The 19493-nt window shown below is 36.7% G+C and overlaps 2 protein-coding genes and 1 long non-coding RNA gene across 4 annotated transcripts in view; all 3 read right to left on the bottom strand.

The window, feature by feature from the left end:
* The window catches only part of LOC107224495 (guanine nucleotide-binding protein G(s) subunit alpha), a 29384-nt gene extending 18821 nt beyond the window's left edge, over positions 1-10563 (bottom strand). Inside the window, exons 1-4 of the mRNA XM_046736047.1 lie at positions 10281-10563; positions 9395-9467; positions 6199-6253; positions 3545-3664 (exon numbers count right to left, since the gene is read on the bottom strand). Coding sequence (XP_046592003.1) covers positions 3545-3664; positions 6199-6253; positions 9395-9467; positions 10281-10419 — 387 coding nt within the window. The 5' untranslated portion in view covers positions 10420-10563. The remainder of the gene's footprint in view (positions 1-3544; positions 3665-6198; positions 6254-9394; positions 9468-10280) is intronic.
* A 549-nt stretch (positions 10564-11112) lies between these two features.
* On the bottom strand, positions 11113-14777 carry LOC124293757. Its single transcript, XR_006903630.1, has 2 exons — positions 14255-14777; positions 11113-11410 (listed from the first exon to the last, which is right to left on the bottom strand). It is a non-coding gene; the product is annotated as an uncharacterized LOC124293757 (long non-coding RNA).
* Positions 14778-15624: 847 nt separating this feature from the next.
* LOC107225840 (CCAAT/enhancer-binding protein gamma) lies at positions 15625-18956 on the bottom strand. Of its 2 annotated transcripts, none has more exons than XM_015666436.2 (4): positions 18799-18956; positions 17458-17571; positions 16968-17124; positions 15625-16878 (listed from the first exon to the last, which is right to left on the bottom strand). In XM_015666436.2, exons 2-4 carry the CDS (start codon positions 17569-17571, stop codon positions 16775-16777), a joined length of 375 nt encoding a protein of 124 aa, XP_015521922.1. In that variant the 5' UTR covers positions 18799-18956; the 3' UTR covers positions 15625-16774. The 2 variants fall into 2 exon arrangements, with proteins under 2 accessions (XP_015521922.1, XP_046592004.1); XM_046736048.1 differs by having other exon boundaries at positions 18666-18801.
* Positions 18957-19493: the final 537 nt, after the last annotated feature.

The raw sequence follows: 19493 nt of genomic DNA, 5'->3' as shown, positions 1-19493 counted from the left end.
ATTATATTGCTTAACGAAAACCTTCATGTGTTCATATTTTCTTGTAGTTGTGAAAAAAATCTGCTCTTTTATTTTCGCCGTGTAGCGAAAAGAGGTGTTTGTACGTAACGTCTGGTAAATACAGCGTTGCCAACCCTAGAGATATTAAAGTCCGTTCGAAGAGTGAAAGAAAAGTTGTTTTTTTGTTAAGAAATATTGTCATTTAGGCGGGAATCTGAAGAAAAACTGAAGATCTCTGATAGCGAAATATGTATAAATATGGTTTGTGAAATCGAAACAACGAACCGAAAATCAACCAATCGTGAGATTCCTGAGAAAATGAATATTTTCGTCCCTGGTAGAATTTTTGTACAAGAAAAAAATGAATACTCAACATTCGATAATAATGGGACGAAAATTAGCTACAATTCTTATGATTCGGTTGAAAAGAACTTGGTTTTATCTTCGTTTCTTTTCTTTCCTTTCAACGTTTGCGCGTGAATTTGTTTATCGGGCGTAATTGTAAAAAAGGGAACGTTTACCTCACAGCGACCCTCGATAAGATGAAACAATTGTCCCGACGACGCGGACGAAACGGAAAAAGTTACAGCGATAAGTGTGCGTGTTGATTCGCATTATACACACGTAGGAATTATCTTTGAGCTGATCGTTGTTAAACAAGCCGGTTGACAAGCAAAGGCCGGAGTAGGAACAATTATACAATTGTTAAATAGGAGCACGGGAACGAGGAGTGACGCGGCATGAGACCGCGTGTTCCGTCATTCGGATCTCATCGTGACAATCCGCCAGCAACCATGCACCGTAAATTCTATAAATAACAATTCATTTATCATCCGCGACTTCGCAGCTTTACTCTATTTTTCGCCCAACAACATCCGGAGCCTGTCTTTTTTTACACGCGTACAACGACGATACGCCGATAATTGTAGAGTCCTCGAGGATAAGTTGTAACAAAGTGATATTTTTAAACATGTGTTCGAGCTGCCCGAGTAATTTATCAATTTAATATCGTTGACGGTGAAAATTACTTTGCAAATTCGCGTAATAAAATTCCCGTGAAAAATCTTGTTACGATAATAATGACGAAAAGAACAACAATGCGAAACGTTCGAAGAAAAGTGAGAAGATTAATGATAGCTATATATATATATGGGGCATTCCGCGCCAAATCGGTAAACGGTTGACCGTGACATTTTGTAATTTCAAGAATGATTTTCCCTACGACTTCGCGAATGCTACCGAAAAAACTTTCAAATTTTTTTCAATCACTCGTCTTTAACCTATAAATTTTTAAACCTATCCCAGAAACATAAAAATCGATTTTTATGAAACAAGAAGAAAAAAATGAAAATACATAGAACTGCAAAATCTACAATCTGTATAAGATTCTATTTTTTATTATAATACATACCGCATTTCCGATTAGATGACTGATTTTTTTTTAATGCTTTTCTCGTTCTAAAATACACTCGGAATGTTTTTTTTTCTTTTTCTTAAAAATTTTATAACAAATTTTTAACAGGTATGAGAATAGGAAATTCTATTGCAAAATGTTGAAAAAAATGATTCAAGAAAAAAAAAAAATAAAAAATTAACACCGAGATTCCAGTCTGATCTGAATTTTGCGTGAAAATCTTTCATTTTGGAAACTGTTTTTTTTTTTTTTGCTGTTTCATAAAAATCAATATTGGTATTTTCATAGGGTAAAGACAAGTGATTGGAAAAGATTTGAAAATTTTTAGAGAGCTTTTCCAAGGTCGTACTAACGTGGAAAAAATTCTTGGTGAAATTAAAAAATGTCACGGTCAACCGTTTACCGATTTGGCGTGGAATGCTCCGTATATATACATAGATTTACATTATTGTATAAACGCGTAATTCCCACAAGCTTACATTACGATTATGTCCTTATGTATATTGTAACGTTTAACAATACATACTTGTGTAAGATCATGGAGCAGTGCCAAGGGTGTCAAAATTCTTATTTATAGTCAGGTGTAACGTATAACAGAGTTATAACGTATGCAGGCGTAATGTACCGATAGTTTTCGGTAAAACAAACTCCCTGCACACTTGATTTTTCGCACGAGGCTGAAAAAGCACCGAGAAAATCGCGTAAGCCACGCACGTGGTGGACGCTAGGGACTCTTACTATAGTTTCGAAAGTGGTCGGATTCACCGAAAACTCGGGGTACAGGATTGATGAGAATCGTTTCAACGTATAGTCTGGTAATGCTGTTTATGGGGCGGGGTTGGAATTTCGAATTTGAAAAGTTTCGAAAGCGCTAAATTCCGAATTTTTTTTATGGCGAAACTTGAGGAAAGGAAATCAAACTTTTGACGAAACATCAAAGGTTCGAATGGTCCGAAACCCGACGCTCAAAGTTACGAAAGGGCGTAACTTCGACAACTTCGAAAGCGTGAAAGTGCGAAAATTGAAAAATCTGAAACATCGAAATTCCGAATGATAGAAGATTTTCGGTTCTGTGAATTACTGGCTCGGTGAAATTTCACCACTTTGATCTTTCTTTGTTTTGGATTTTCGATGTTTCTATGTTCGGAATCCTCGTCATTCCGATTTACGGTTTTTCGGATTTTTTACACCTACTCGTTGAGTAAACTACGCTGTGTGTGTATATTTTAATTATCGAAATTTGGCTCCGTCGAAACTTCATTTTTCGGAGTTTTGCTCTATCGGAACTTGAATTTTCGGAACTTCAACCCGTCGGCTTTCCGGCCATTCGACACTTTACATTGTTTCTTCAAAATTTGAGTTCTTTACTTGGAGTTACGCCACCACGCTTTCGGAGATTTTGAAATTCAGAACTTTAACCCCGTCCCTTATTTACGCCAATACAGCTTAAACACGAATGAAATGACATACCTATATTATACCGTGTGATAAAAGTGATTCCGAAAAAAATCGAATAACACAACAAGCGATTTTCAAATGTCAACGATTTGAGACAAGTTTTTATAACTTGAACAATTAACATTCAAAATTACAAAACGCCGGTATTTTTACTCCGATTCCGATGTCGTGTTCGGAATAACGGACGAATCAAGTTACTCGGGTGATTGTCTGAATTTAAAATTGCAAATACACGGCGTTTGGTGTTTAGACACGTCCACGTGTGAAAGATAAGTCAACTGCGCGTCTTACATTCGCGAAAGCTTCGCGCTGCTTAAACTTTTTGAAAAAGAAATTTTCTACACAAGAACGAGTCGGTCCCAAACAGAAAAACATTGTTCATTTTAAAATATCCAGTCACTTATCGTTACACAAATATCTCCGTACGATTTATTTTTAGCGTTTTTATCTTCTTCCCAATCTCGAGCCCCGCTCGATCCAATTTCCTGCTCAATACAATACGAATAAAGTAAGACAAATGACTCGATATTTGTATCATCTATCGTACAACGAACGGATCAGTATAGCAAGTTTGAAATAATGTCTTGAGCATAAAAATTAAAAAAATAAATATAACAATACGTAGATCAGATACTCGAATTTAAGGATGGAAATGAAAAACGGCCAACTCACCGACGGGTAGTCGAAATCCGGGGAAGACGATACATCGAGGACGTATTCGACTCTGCTCTGGTTCGATGGATCTTCGAGGACTACCGGTGGCGTCAACGTGTTCATCGCGGTCGTTATCGTCTGAAATTAGGGACGAATCGTCACAATTCTATTCTCCATTTTATCTCTAACGAGAGAAATTTCCCTACCGACGCTTTGACATTTCCTCTTTACCATTATATCCCAAAGCCTGTACACAGCATACACTGTATAATAGGGTGTCGACAAATTTTTTTAACGCACAACCCCCAAATATTTTGTCAAATAATTGTAAAACAAAAATGTCCTCGTTTATTTAAATTTTTATCTCGTGTCTCGTTTAAAATAAACGTGTTTCGAACACATTTTCAGTATGTATTTTGTCGTAAGAGTAAAAATGTTCGAAAAAATCTGGGGCTGCGAGGTTTTAGTGGTCATTAGTGCTATCGTTTGAGAAAAAATTCACATCGTCGTATAATGCGATCTAGACGAATCGAATGCCCTCGAAAACTGGCTTTTTTTTTTTTTTTTTCATCATTTGAAATGAAAAAATTGGACAATTGTTTTTGAATTATTTTACAAAAGATATGGAGTGTATGCGTTAAAAAATTCGTCAACACCCTGAATATCGAACACTCCAATGTTGTAGCGTATACTGGAGTGGTTCACAAAAAAAAAACAAAAAAAAAAGAATTTTTTTCAGTGCTGTTCCTTATAAAACTGTTGTTTATGATGAAAGACAAATCCCCTGCATTTTTGAGCTCAATCGGATATGATTTAGAGGTCCCGTTTTCGAGTTTTAGTTTTCACATTGAAATAACAAGTAAAAAAAATGCTTACCTTAACTCACCGTCGATTTCGCGACTTTTATTGTATGCAACAATACTTTGTAAGAAAAAAATATCTTGAAAATTTTTATCTTCCCTGAATCTGAAGATATGCAAAATTGAACAAAATATCCGGAGATCTTTTTTGTACGAAATATTGTTGCCTGCAAAAAAAGTCACTTGATATTTTCTTCATTTTTGTCTATATTTTCATGCGAAATCGACGGTGAGTTAAGGGAAGCATTTTTTGGGTGTTATTTCAATTTAAAAAGGAAAACTCGAAAGCGAGACCTCTAAATCTTATTCGATCGAGCTCAAAGTTTCAGAGGATTATTTTTTCATCATAAACAACAGTTTTACGATGAATCCGGATGACAAAATTTAATCCTTCAAGTCCGAAATTTTTCCACTCAATATTTTGTCCCGAATTTTGTTACTCGGTTATTTTCGGTGTCGCCGATCGCGAATCTGAAGTCAGAATTCGATCATTTCTAAATCCAATATGGCGAATGTAAAATGAAAAATAAAAAAAAATTATCAAAATTCGATAATTCCGACCAAAACTTCTTGCTCGGAATATTTTTAGTACCATACAAAGTAACAAACATCATTTTAAGTCGTGTCGAATAAACTGCGATTAAGACTAAGTCATGGAAATAATTCTTTAGGTGGAACGTTGAGCATCCCACTGCGACCGAGAGGGTTTGAGACAAAGCAAAAGAAATTTGAAGCTTCGACTAATAAAGATCTTGTAATACGGATGGAACAGAGACTAAATACTCCGTGGAGAGCAGCGTTCGCGTTAAGTTGAGTTGATCGGATTTCTGCGGCACGTATGTTACGCGGATCACGCCGCAAGATGTAAACTACGGTCTATATACAAGAAAAACGATCTCCGTCTAGCATACAAACACACGTATACACGTGTACAACATTACATACTACATATAATATTTATATAGATGTAGATAAATTATCGTTCCGTAAGCTAGCCGTGTAATATACAATCCGCAAACAGAACGGTGAATTAGCGCGTAGGAATTTCACATGTTGTTATAAATATAGACTATATAGCTTTTCGTGGATGACTATACATGTATAATAAGGACGGTCGGTTGAGGAAATAAAATGAATTAAGTATGAGAAAAGATATGAAGAAAGACTCTTCGGTTACAGGATTAGAAACTGCAATTAACGTGACTGAAGTTGTATTGGTAAGGGTACGCTGTAAAGTTGCATGTTGAAAAAAAAAAAAAAAATATTAACATATTTCGCGCGATTGGAATTGCCTGAAATTTCGAAAAAATAACTAAACAAACGAACCCGTATTTAAACTGCAGAATAATGAATCTCTTCCTAATATTTCGTGCAACTTTGACACGTTACGTAAGTAAAGGTTATCATTTCGGCTGATTAGTTTTATAACGGTCAATTGTAACAGATTTAAATTTTTTCAACTTTCCTATAAAGTTTTCTCTTTAAAACCGCGCGGAGGAGACGCGAAGCCGATTTATTTTTTTATTTATAAAATCCGTTTCAATCAGCCATTAGTAGGTATTATTTAAATACAATAGCCAACCTCAGGCGTGCGGAATGAGAAATCGCGGATGAAGCGCAGTATTTACATTTCAGAAGTACAATATATGTCTGTCTGTTGTAAGTAATCTGGCATGCCGGTACTAATCGATTAGCCAAAAGCTGGGAGAGTGTGAATTTACAGGGACGAGGAAACACGATTAGAGAGAATAATAGCAATGTATAAATAATATCTGAACATGATTTTCCGACGATTGAGATTTTACAACTTACCAAGATCGCGTCCCTTATATTCTTCTTTATGTCCTCGATCTTCTGCCGCTTTTCCCTGCAACGTTAAATAATATTGTAGTAAATTTTTCATAAGAATAACATGGGAAAAATGTTTCTTGGTCCTGCTGATTTCTATAACTAGCTACAACGATGCGTCGTACAGAAAATTCACAGACATGTTTTTGCAGAGAATTGAACGCTCTTCAGAAATGGTGTCTCTTATTATTTTCTGATAAATTTACTCGTTCAAAAGTTATTCAAGGTCGAATAGTCATTTAAGGATCTTGAATAACTTTTGAAATAATAGATTTATCACACCGTCGCCCATTTAAATCAAATCAACATAATATTACAGTCATATTGTTTCAAACATAGGTTAATATTTGTCGAATCATTCGTTGCTCATCAATTTTTCCCAAATCTTGATATCGCAATGCAATAACAAAATTCGAATCTAATATTAACGAAGCGAGTTGTCTCGTTATACGTTCTTCTATTCAAAAACAGTACAATTGATTCTTTTTTTTTTTCTGTCATCAGAGCAAATGAAATCATCATCAATCGCTAACGATCAAGCCTGATCCCCCCCCCCTTGCCGGAAAAAATGAAGCCGATGATTTGATACAAAATGATGACAGAATCTACATTTGTATAAGTTTTTCTCATTCCCCAAGAGCGACACTGCTGACAATGGGCGATATACCGAACTCCGGCTAAAACCGCGATTAAATGCTTCGTGGAAAGTATTAATTCGATATATGTAGTATAACAACGGTGCAACGTGTAATCATATATGATGCACAAATACATATAACTATAACTATATATATATATATATGTGTGTATAGGTAACGCGTATATATACGAGTGTAGAATAAGTTATTATCACAGCACGACGACACATGAAGAACCGCAATGCAGGTTTAAAAATACTCAACATCACACATGCGGATAAATACGCGTATTAAACCTGTGTATGCTTCGGTATAATATTATTATCAGGATACGATTTTCTTCAACGAAATCTGTTATAATACATATATATGGATATAGAGGATAACAATACATATATATATATAAGGAATAAGTAGACCGCTCTGACGAATAAATAATCAATAATCTTTCTTATAATGATTGCTGTATAACGAAGATTTTTTTTTTTTTTTTGTTTGTTCGTTTTCTTTTTTCAATACTTTTTCCAAGTCTGTTATATAACGAAGTAATTATTCGCTGCGCTTGTTTCGCGTAAAAAAATGTAAATAAAAGATACTTTAGATGTGAAAATGGATGCATATATATATGTATGTGTGTATATAATCGCAAGATTGTAAACTTTTTTTAATTTACTCATCAGTACCAAACAAAAATTCACAATCAATCGAATTTTTCTACAGGTTTCCTATACTCAACGAAAGGAAGAGTAAAGAGAGAGAGAGAGAGAGAGAGAAAAGAAAGAAGAAAAACCTACTGCCAGTAAATTAGATTTTCCAACGCAGGAATTGAAATTTAGAACAAAAAATTTTTTTTTAATTTTTCCTTCGTCCGATGTATTATTATACAGTACATAATGTATCACATTTTCGGAAACTCGTCGTACAAGCTAAATGACGAATGAGAAAACTAATTTATACGTGTATGTATAGGTATCTCATACACACATAATTACGGAGGAATATTGTTTTTATTCTCATCGCATATACATGTATGGCGAAATGTTTTCGGGATCTAGGAAAATTTTTGAGAATCTTGACGTTGGAATTGATGTATACAATATACATATACACAATATATATATATATATATACATACACATGAGTGTGAAAGATGGTGGAGAAAATCGTGCAGGCAAAGATTGATTCAAACTATCGTCCGCAGTTGTAAGTAACTGCAGGTTATAATATCTCGGCAAGTATACCTTATTACACATGATACGTTAAGGCGAAACCAGTAATAAAATCTCTCGTCTTTTCCGCGGCCCGCGTTTCTTATCGCGAATATATGTCTCATTGCTGCATAATTTACGACAACGCGAGCCGCCGTGTCATTTTTTTTTTCCTTTTTTTTTTCTTTTTCTAATTCTTTTTTTTTTTCCCACTTTTCTTTACATAATGTTTACACGCTCGGTGGCTGGGTTGTTGGCATGAGAGGTATAATAACGTATGAGGCGGGTGGAGAAGAATTTACTACGCCTATGAACTTGCTTCTCATAATTTTCCATTACACATAAGCACCCGATGCTGAAACCGAACTTGAATGACATCCTATTTTGTTTTATTTTTTTCTTTTCCTGGTATGATTTTTCCATTCAACGCCTGGATTTCATCGCGCTGCTTTTTGCTCTTTACCGTATAGTCAGCAATACCGATCAGTTATAATCATTGTGACTGCGCATTCTTCTCGACTCGTCGTCAACTTGCGTAAATCATTAACGCCGACGTCATTCCCATATTACCAGTTATCCCCGTTAAATTTGCGCCATATCTTCTCGTAAGATTTGACAAAATTCTCATAACTTCTGTCACGAACGTTTATTTCACAAAAACGCTACGTACCGTTATATATTATATAATATAATATAATATAATTTATATATATATATATATATATAATATATATATATATATATATATAAATAAATAATTATATATATATATATGGAATACCACAATTTGTTGCATGATTCTCTCTGATATCGTGGAATTGTTTCGCTTGCATACATAGATATTCTTGTAATAATACCACAGCTACAATTCAATTTTTATCTACATTTCAACGACGTTTGCTGAATAATAAAACCGTTGCATTGTCAGTTTACTAATTGTTTTCTGTGTTGTATTACGTTTATTATGCTTAAAAAAATAAAATTAAACTTTAATCGATTTGTGCGTGCAGTGAAATTACCGATTTTACGCTTTAAAATGAGGATAACAATACATACATATATATACATAAGGAATAAGTAAACCGCTCTGACGAATAAATAATCAATAATCTTTCTTATAATGATTGCTGTACAACGAAGATTTTTATTTTTTTTTTTTGTTTGTTCGTTTACTTTTTTCAATACTTTTTCCAAGTCTGTTATATAACGAAGTGATTATTCGCTGCGCTTGTTTCGTGTAAAAAAATGTAAATAAAAGATACTTTAGATGAGAAAATGGGTGCAGAAATTATTATTATTATCGACCATACTTACGCCTCGCTGAAGCCATTCACGTGAAGTATCCTCATCTGTTTGACGATGGTACTTTTTCCAGACTCTCCCGCGCCTGAAACACACGTGAACAAAACGGAAATATAAGTATGGATAATAAACGTACGAGCGAAACGTTGGCTTGACGAATTGTAACAAGAATTATTCACAATTGGAACTATAATTTGTGTCGTTTACCTACTAAAAATTTTTGGTTAAAATTAACACGTATTATTCAAAGAATCGACTTTACATTTGATGGATTTTCCTTTTTCCAATTTAAATCATTTCAAACGTTTACAGGCGTCAGATTTTTTGCCTTATGATAAACTTATCCGGTTGAATGGCCATCGAGAAGAATACATCACATATATACATTACATATCGAACAATCAATTCGATAGCAATTAATTTTTACGTTAATTTCATTCAAAAATTTGAGGCTAAAGTTAGTAACGTTAACGTAACGAAACATTGGTTGAAAAAACAAAATAATTAGTATACTATTTTTCAATTTTGTAGTGACTTTAAAGTGGCTAAATTTTGAAAAAGACCGTATTACGTACAATTTACTGCATTTCAGAGATTCTTAAAATTACGAAATAACGGCTTTTCCGAAACTCGGAATCATTCCGATAACGTTACTCAACGTTCGGAGCCTCATAATTAATTCTTGAATAGTACTCGAATATTGTAACATTCTTTCTGTAATATCTTTGCAGCTGTGCAGTACGATCATAGTTGTACTGATTGCGTAATTACGTGTCTTATCGTCAAGCGTTGCACATATAGTTAGAATTTGAATTTAACATGCAGTTATTCGGCGGTACCGAAGAACAACAGGTACGGATAATATGTTATGCGTAACATGTGATATGTATACACGTACCGAGAAGCAAAAGGCGATGAGTGGCCCTGTATACTTGTTTGTCCTTTTGTAGTTGCCTGGTGATCGCATCCGAACGCCTCTTTTGATTTTTACTGTCATCTTGACTGGCCTTGGAGCTCTGGCTGCCGAAGCACCCCATGTCACACTTTACACACTTTACACTACCGTTCCCGTGATAATCCCGTTTTTGTTTCGTTTCCTTTTCGCTTCTTTCTGCTCTTCTCTTTTCCTTTTTTTTTTTTTTGTTTTTATTTTATATACCTTTTTTTCACTTACTCTTCTTATAAATATTTATATTTTTATGTACAACACGTATCGTTTTATTATTATGTATGTATATATAGATTTGTGTTTACTTGACGTTTTTTTATTATTATTATTATTATTATTGTTGTTGTTGTTGTTGTTGTTATTATTATTACACTTGTAACAAGTTTACCGAATACGTACGCATAGCTATAAAATACGTGTGTAGATCACTTGCGGCGATTAGCCTAATTGATGCACTTCGATTATTCTCATGAAATACAATATTTATTATATTCTTTCACGAGTAATCGCCGAACGGCCGCAGTGGGATGTAAAATTTCTTCAATGGAAATGGCGGGAATTGGAATAGAATTGGGACGAGGATACGGCGGCGGTAGGGATGAGGAAAACAAAAGAAAAAAAAAACTCGAACAAAAGAATATACACGACGAAATAGGTTCGTTTCTGCTGTTTTGTTTTTTCACTCTCTCTTTCCTTTTGCTTTGCGTTTGTTTTTCTTTTTTTTTTTTCTTCTTCTTTTTTTCTTCTTATTGTTAGTAAGATGCAAATACTTTTTTCTTTCTTTTAAATCTACTTTTAGCCTTGTATTTTTTATTATTGGTTACAGTTTTAGTTTTATTTTTAGTTTTAGTCTTGGCTTTAGTTTTTCTTTTTTTAATTTTACATTCAGTCAGGATCAGCCGGTCTGTTGCCGTAAAGGAGTAACGACAGCAGCTACGATACGCAACGCCCCAACTAATTTTAAAGTAAATCACTTCAACGCCCTCCTTCTTCGCACCCTGCACTACTTCTTCGTTGCGCCTCCCTCGCACCACAAAACCATAACTGCAGCACCCCGTCGATTCCGCGTGCTGCATGCACTGACAATTAATACAGGTAAATATAACAGGTGTAAATTTTTTTTAATATTATGGTTAATTCGTTGTGTAAAATACTCTAGAAAAATCACTGATCGTTTCGAGAGTAGGTAACAAGGACAACGGAAGAAAAAAAAGAATTCATACAGGAATACGATTAGTGATAATTATGTGTATATATACATATATATACGTATGTGTAATAAGAAAACTTGTACGCTGTATTAATCAAAGTTACACACTGCACCATTCATTCGTTTCCAAGTATGCATTTCCTCTCTTATTCGCTTGATTTAAATGTGACATGCCGCATGACGTGTATGAAACGTCGGAGGTGAACGAATCTATTTATACATAATACATGTAATGCACATACATGATTGAATTTTATCAGATGCCGCAATTGTACGTAATATTATTTGATATTCAATTGGAGCAGGTGAGGGGGGAAGGTGGGGGGATCCTATTTCTTCGTGTTTGGATATACCCGTGCATACGGTATCTTTCGGACAATTTAGCAGCGATTTCTATTTCGGCACTCGTCGTCGTCGTTTCCTTTACTTCTGGTGCTCTATTTTTCTTTCTCGCTAATCTCTTTCGCCTGCTAACACAACTCACGCGCGTCTCTCTCTCTTCCAATATGTGTATATAGTATTAGGCACATGTTTATTGTTGGAAGCGGATTTCAATCACTCTGGAGTTGGTTCGTCGGTTGACGCGATCGCGAAACGATTTGTGTATCACAAGGTGGGCGAACCGTTCTAGCATATCTGTTATCTCACATGTCTCGAGATTATTACATACCTATACTTTTTTTCTTCGTCTACAAGATACCTATACTAACGACGATCATGTCTACGGTGTGAAATTGGCAAAAGGTCGGGCAGAAAGAACGATAGGGAAGTAGTTGAAAAAAAAAAAAAAAAAAAAACACCAACGATTAAAGCATCGATCAACAAATAACAAAAGAGTCGAACTATTTTCAAAGATGTCCGTATACTTTACACTCTAAACTTCACTTGTTTCTTCCTCCCGACGAATTATGCTCCGTCTATCTTCCTGAACATGATGCATTGCCCATTGTCACCCGCCGCACCCCTTTGCCAAACAAGGTTGCTATCCGTCCGTCCACGTGACATAATAATTTGTACAGCGAAGTGCCGAGCGACACCGCGCATGACGTTAGCTTTTATCTGAAAACGCGAATTCCGTACAGACATCGCCACTAACGAATACACTGAATTACAAATATTACACGCAACGACTAACGTACTACTGAATGACAGACTCGCGAAAGACGGTAGTACTGCATATTTCGCGGGCGATATTTGAATATAGGTAGGTATATAAAAAAAATTTTAACCAGGTTGAAGTTTAGTAACTTTATCGTAACAAAACGTTGAGAAAAAAACATCACCATGTTCCTATTTTTACGATGATTTTTAAGGAACTAGGACTGCAAAATATCAGTATATTTAGTTTTATGACGATTTACCGAATTCCAAACAGTTCGAAGATCCCAAAATAACGATTTTTCATCAGAACGAATCGTTACGATAACGTTACTAACTTCAACATGATCAATTTTAACCTGAAACAGAAGAACACTGACCCTCATGAAACGAACGGGCACGATGATATTTGGCAGTCTAGTTGCTATATATAACCTATCGTATTGTCGTATATCCAGCATTACGTATAAAGAGTATATAGTCGCTTGTACGTGTTAATAATATGTAAAACATGATAAGAAGTGACGAGATGAGATGAGGTACGCGACACGATGAAATATGATTCGTGACAAAAAATATTCGATCCGCCAAACTTTGAGGGAAGCGACAGGCGATGGGGGGGGGGGGGGAATTCTGCAAAGACGTTGGACTCTCCCCATCTCGTTCCTTATCTCCGTTAGGCGGGAGTGCACCCTGTTGCTGCTTATTGTGTATCCGAGAGAGATTAACTGTGTCACGCACACCGACGACGGTGTGCCCGGTGTATTTTTCTGTATGCCACAGTATGTGTACCTTGCAGGTTAGCCTAGGACTCGCTCGCTCGGACGGACCGATGAAATAAATCATTTGTGTCCCATCTCGCTCCCTTTCTCTTTCTCGCCTCTTTTTTTTTACCCCAAATCGTGTACATGTGCCGCCTCGACTCTCAGGTGTGTGAGTGAATTCAGTCCAACTTGTGCGGGTGTGCGTTATTACGTACGTATGCATACTACGTGCGATTAACGTATGTGTGTATGTGTACTGTGTATGTGTGAATGTATATATGTAGGCTCTCGGCAGAGCGCAGGGTGTGCGAGTGCGTTAGGTGTCCCTCTCCGCCTCATCTTTCTTTCTATTTCTCCTTCCCTATCCATGTGTGTGCGTTGTTGCAGGGTAGAGCGAGTGATCCTGCCTAGCCCGAAAAACTAGATTCTCATTCCAATCGAGGGACAGTTGCGCGATTGATATATCGAACGACGTGTCTCGCGCCACCCAACATTGCACACCATTTTTAACCGAGCGACGATGTAAATGGAGGAAGAAGGCCGATGGGGATCGTGCAATGCATCGCGGACAGCTCCCGGAGCTCCGCCGTCGCGCCGCGACACGCCGACGTCAACGGGGGGTCTCGGCTGCGGATGGAATGACCGAAAAACACGATGATACGGACGAGAAGGAGGAGGAAGAGGAGGAGGATAATGGACGTAGCGTAGAATGAGAGAGAAATGGGGAAAAAACATACAGGCACAGGCACAGACACGGACACACGCACACATTCACATAGAAAATTGACTTGGGCAGCGCAGCGCCCGTGGCTGCCCGACCCCTACCCCTCCAAAACGTGAAAATAGATTACTTCTCGACTTGACTGTCACTCCGTTTTCACCTGAGATCCTCGGTGACCCCTTGTCGCCGGTAAACACTTGTTAATCCACGTAAACACCGCGGATATTCCCGATATGATATCCGAGCAGCACTTTGTACGACACGCACTTCAATACAATACGATTTTCGAGGAAATTTCCGGCTGAAACGTCTCAGACGAGGTGCTGTGTGCAGCCAACATGTCGTCTGCTAGATACGACGGCGACGGCTGGTGCCTGAACGAGAAACCCGACCGAGGATCGGGCGTTTCCGGTTATTTTCGCGGAAAATCGACAGGTGCCGTGATTTTCCGGACACCCTCGTCAAACTGCTTTCCAACGGGACACCGACGTTTCCCCCATCATTTTCCGAACCGCCGTACTCGAGTATACTTATTACAGGTATCCCCGGTATTAATACGATTCCACTCGGTGAACTCCGTATTACGTTCGAGACACATTCGATTCGCCGTTTACCTCGCGAGGCTAACCGCTCGCCAACTATGAAGACAATGTACAAACCTACTCATGCTACACATCCTTGCCGTCACGTAGGCGTGAAATACGTACGCGAGGAACATAACGAAATTAACTGATTGTGAGTCGTGTCGAGGTCGATATGCACGCAGGTACACACAGGACACATGTATACCGTACCTGTATTCACTTCCTGCACGAAATTAAGAACCGGTGTACTTGATTTAATTATTGAAAAAATCGTGCGTAGTTCGTAATATATAATTTTGTAATGCAACGTAGATAGAAGTATGCACAGACGTACGTACGAATTAGGACAAGAAGTCACCTTACCGCCTTTACGCCAATCGTGAGACTCCGCAGCTCTGATGTTAGGCCAGCGCCGATTTCCGTCGCCAGCCAGAGTTTGGTTTAATGGTCAAGCCCCGTAAAACTCCTCGAGTTCGAATTTTGCAAATTGTTAATCACCAGATTAAGATTTACAATTTTACCACTTGAAACACTGACAGTGAGACCATTGGAAAAGGAAATCGCTCCGCGACGCTTGAACTTTGGCGCTCCGATTTTTTTTCTTCTGCCCAAAAGAAACCTCTATCTCGATTCATTGAGTGAAGAATATTTCGGCGATTCAATGATCAGTTAAATTGGCTGATAGATAATTCCTTTTAAAAATCAGAAGCTCATGTCGAACTAGATCTTATTCTCTTGGATCGCTGTTAATTCTACCTTATCATATGCCGTACATTAAGCTGATAACAGCATTCTTTTTGAACAATTTAGATTCCCAAAGATAGATTTTTTCAGTTGATAAGTTTGAATGTGAGGGCGACATAATCTGCGAATATTGCATGTTTTTAGCTGCGTAAGTTGAAATAACAATACAGAATTAAATTTTTCTCGTTATATTATAAGTATAATTATTATTTACAGAAATATATGCTATGCATGTACATATGTGTACACTAAGTATAATTACCTACAACTCACTGTATAAAATTAAATGTAGTCTATTAATACAGATATGTATATGTATACACTATACTCGCGCTGACAACCAGTACACTCGATTTTTAGATAAAAAAAAAATCGTGATCTGATACTTATCAAACATAGATAAAATTAGTTGTAAAACAACTCTAATTCATTGATCTTAACCAATGATTGAAGGGAGGAAGAAAGATTGATCCGCGCAACAAATATTCACGGCCCATCGACTGCGATGAATGTGGTACTTACTAGCACTTACTAATGAACGTCGTAAGTAAATAGATTTAAAGGGCCACACCTAATACTACGATTTATCATACCATATTATCGTCAACACATACACATATGTATATAAGACCATAAAAATTTTACGGTATTATTACCGTCTGCAGATAGAACATATGAACGTAAAAAAAAAGTTACCGAATTCGCGATAGGTAGATAATTTCTAAAACGAAAACTTTACCTTGATGGAGACGACAAATTCGTATAAAATAATGTATACATATACGCTAGTATACATGTGGTTTTTATTCCTTCCGAATTGGGAACATAGGCAGAGTTGCAATTCATGTTGCACTCCGTATAAAAATACTTTCCTGCAGCATCGACGGCAGATTTAGGTGTAATGTGTTTTTGAGGGGCACACAGTTCGTTTAGAATGTGCCCAACCTAATCTCTTCGTTGTAATGCAAGGTTTGGAATCACGCTCGAACTGTTAGTGCAATGAGGAGTGATTCTCAAGGAGATCTCTAACACCAACAGTGAGAAGAGAGACGCTCCCTTTCCCATGTCGATTTACATGATAAGTTCAAAAAATGCTGGTTTTTTGCATTAGCGTTGACTAAAGATAGACATAAATAAACAAAAATATTTTCATAGAGCGGCAGGATTGGCAAAAGAGGGCGAGGAAGAGGAAAAGGCTCTTAACTTCTCACCAAATCAAAAGGACCAACCGTTGTCCGTTTGGTTGTAATTTCAGACAGAATTAAAGCACGGCCGTGCCAATACCCCGAGTTTGATATAGTCACGTGAATTGGTCCTCAATCCTACAGCTTTGTTGTTGGTTTTACATCGTCGGAAGACTTCGTATCTTCTGACAGCAATGCGTTCAAATCTAGGTCCTGAATATTGATTGGGTGTTGACTGGAGCCTGAGAAAAAAATTACCAATACTATACCGCATGATTTGTTGTTATAATTAGTGTACAAGACAAAACTTATCACGATATGCACTCCATACCTGCGTGGGCCAAAAACAGGTCTTTCAAAAATCCAAGCTCCTTGGTTAGCATCTTGATCTTCTCCTCCAACAATTCGTTTTCTGTTTTCAGCTGGTTAACTCGCTCCAAAGTTTGCTGCGTTCGTAATTTACTCTTTACCCTTGAACGCTTTACTGCCTACAGATTTTATAACAAAGGAAATATGATAAGTCAAATCGATGCAAATACAACTTGAAAATTTGTTACATTAAGAATGTCCAATAATGACCATTGATAAACACTGCACGTAAGCACAATGTTATAGAAATGAAAATATTTTACGAATCAGTGGGAAAATTTCAATCGGAAGGAAGGGGTCCCAGATGTAGTCACTGATGTAGTTCTATTTTACATTTTCGTTTTCTACTCCACGATTGTATATTACAGTAGTGTTATCTTATTGAGAAAAGTGGCGCAAGTACATTGTCCCGCAAACAATAAATATTCTGACATAACTGAATCTGCATCTACCTGATTGTTACGATCTCGTCTTCGCCTGTAGTCGTCGTCGTCATCTTCTTCAGAAATTGCTCGTTTCGACTTTTTCGACGGGTTCCCGGAGTTTTCCTTATTTTTGGGTGCCATCTGGAAAAAGAAAAACGGATTTTATTATTAAAAACGTTTGATTCATATGAAGAAATACTATTTGTTCAGGGTTTGCAAATCTTACAACATATACAGTCTTTACTGGTATATATTTGAAAAAATATAAATATTGAGCACCTCAGAAACTAGGATTTGAAGTGGTCGAATAAAAGCAAATTCCATGTTTCAAAATTTGATCACGTATCAACGATAATTAGTGGAATACCCTGATCGTATTGGCAAGGTATATTGTTCTCTATGAAATATCCAATTGGCAAATACTCTCAGTTATGCGTACGACACAAGGCGACTACTACCCCATGCTTTGAACATTTTTCATACCTTAATTTGGAAACAGGATTTGAATACATTCAACTGACGCTAAATTTTTTTGATCAAATATGTTATTACCAATTTCTAGCTGGTATGGTTTAGTTAATTTGGAGGGAAAAACTTAAATCCAATTAAACGGGATGAAGTCATAAACTAGAGCGTACCAATTTTTTATGCGATGATATCAATTCAACTGATAGTTGATTAATTCATTACTGAAATTTGTGGGCAAAAGTTTGTACAAAATTATGTTAGTAAGGTAATTTCTCAAAAGTTTCAGAAAATTCTGCAAGGACAATTATCGGTATGAAGTAAAAGAATTTGAAAAACGTTCACAACGGGTTTTGATTTCTAGTGGTACATAGATCAACATCCCAAGTCAACGTTTGGGTATTGATTTATCACTGCTAATCAACAGAAGTTATCTGATAATTTTGGCATTACGGCATTACCTATGACCATAATAATATGCAAAAAGTACCGAATACCAAACGCGTTCTCGCTAATTCTGCCCATGTGTTTCACGCTTCTACGTAAACTTATGGCGATGTGTGCGTTCTTGATCAAGCGATGATGCAAGATACACGCGGCTTGCTCGCGCTCGTGGGTTGCCAAAATTTGCCGCCATTTCATTCGAGGAAATCGAAATTTTACAAATAACTTTAAGCAATTTGAAGAATTTTAACAACAGAATTTATATTTTCAGGAATGAAATACAATTTCTCTACTCATTAACTGGAGTTTGGTATTGTTACACTTACTTTAGAGTCAATGTTTTTCAAATGCGTAATACTGATCAGTTAAGTGCACGACCATAACGCCATACCGTTTCAATCAACCCACTATCAGAAGCGAAAACTTCACAAATATTCGCCATCAATGAAGTATACGCACCACCGTCAGTTGCAGGGTATTCGCTTTGTTTTCTTATCAATGATTTGAGGCTGCTTCTCGCTGTTGACACACAAATTTCGTTCTTGAATGCCACCATAAACTCGACTGTTGCGATCCAATTGGATAGGTCAGAGATGACGCAATGCTAAAAGTGAACGACTGTCGTCTGTCTGGCCGTCACCGCGTTTGATTCAAGTCTCATATTGGCGGCCACATTCAAATTTCAAAAAGTTCGCACAATTCTAAAAGTAAAATTGAGCTGTGATTGATCTAGAGTACTTTGACTTATATGCCCTATCAAATATCTTAACCGTTATTAAACAAGAAGAATCTTGTCATGCCTATTTTTCCACTTATGTGTAAGACTATAAAAATAATTGATTGAGAACGGCCGGTCAGTATGCAGTTTACATTGTTAACTGAGAAACAGAGACATATCGTGTCCTCTTCTATTTTACGTGGTAGATAAAGATAGACTATGTATCATACCCAACCGAATTCGGAACGATATCCTTACCATTGACAATGAGTAACTATATTCTACCAAAGATCACGTGACGGCAAAGTTGAAAGGTAATGGACAATTCAAAGAATAGTCAAGAGTACACATGCCGCAATACCGACATGGTCAACTGGCGTACCGATATCAATGTCTTATCCTTTTCCATTCCACTCTTTGGACGAAGATAGAAAAC

Source organism: Neodiprion lecontei, chromosome 3 (genome assembly GCF_021901455.1).
Source record: "Neodiprion lecontei isolate iyNeoLeco1 chromosome 3, iyNeoLeco1.1, whole genome shotgun sequence".
Taxonomy (NCBI): Eukaryota; Metazoa; Arthropoda; class Insecta; order Hymenoptera; family Diprionidae; genus Neodiprion; species Neodiprion lecontei.
Note: the sequence above shows the minus strand (reverse complement) of the source record. Positions and strands in the feature narration are given on the sequence as shown.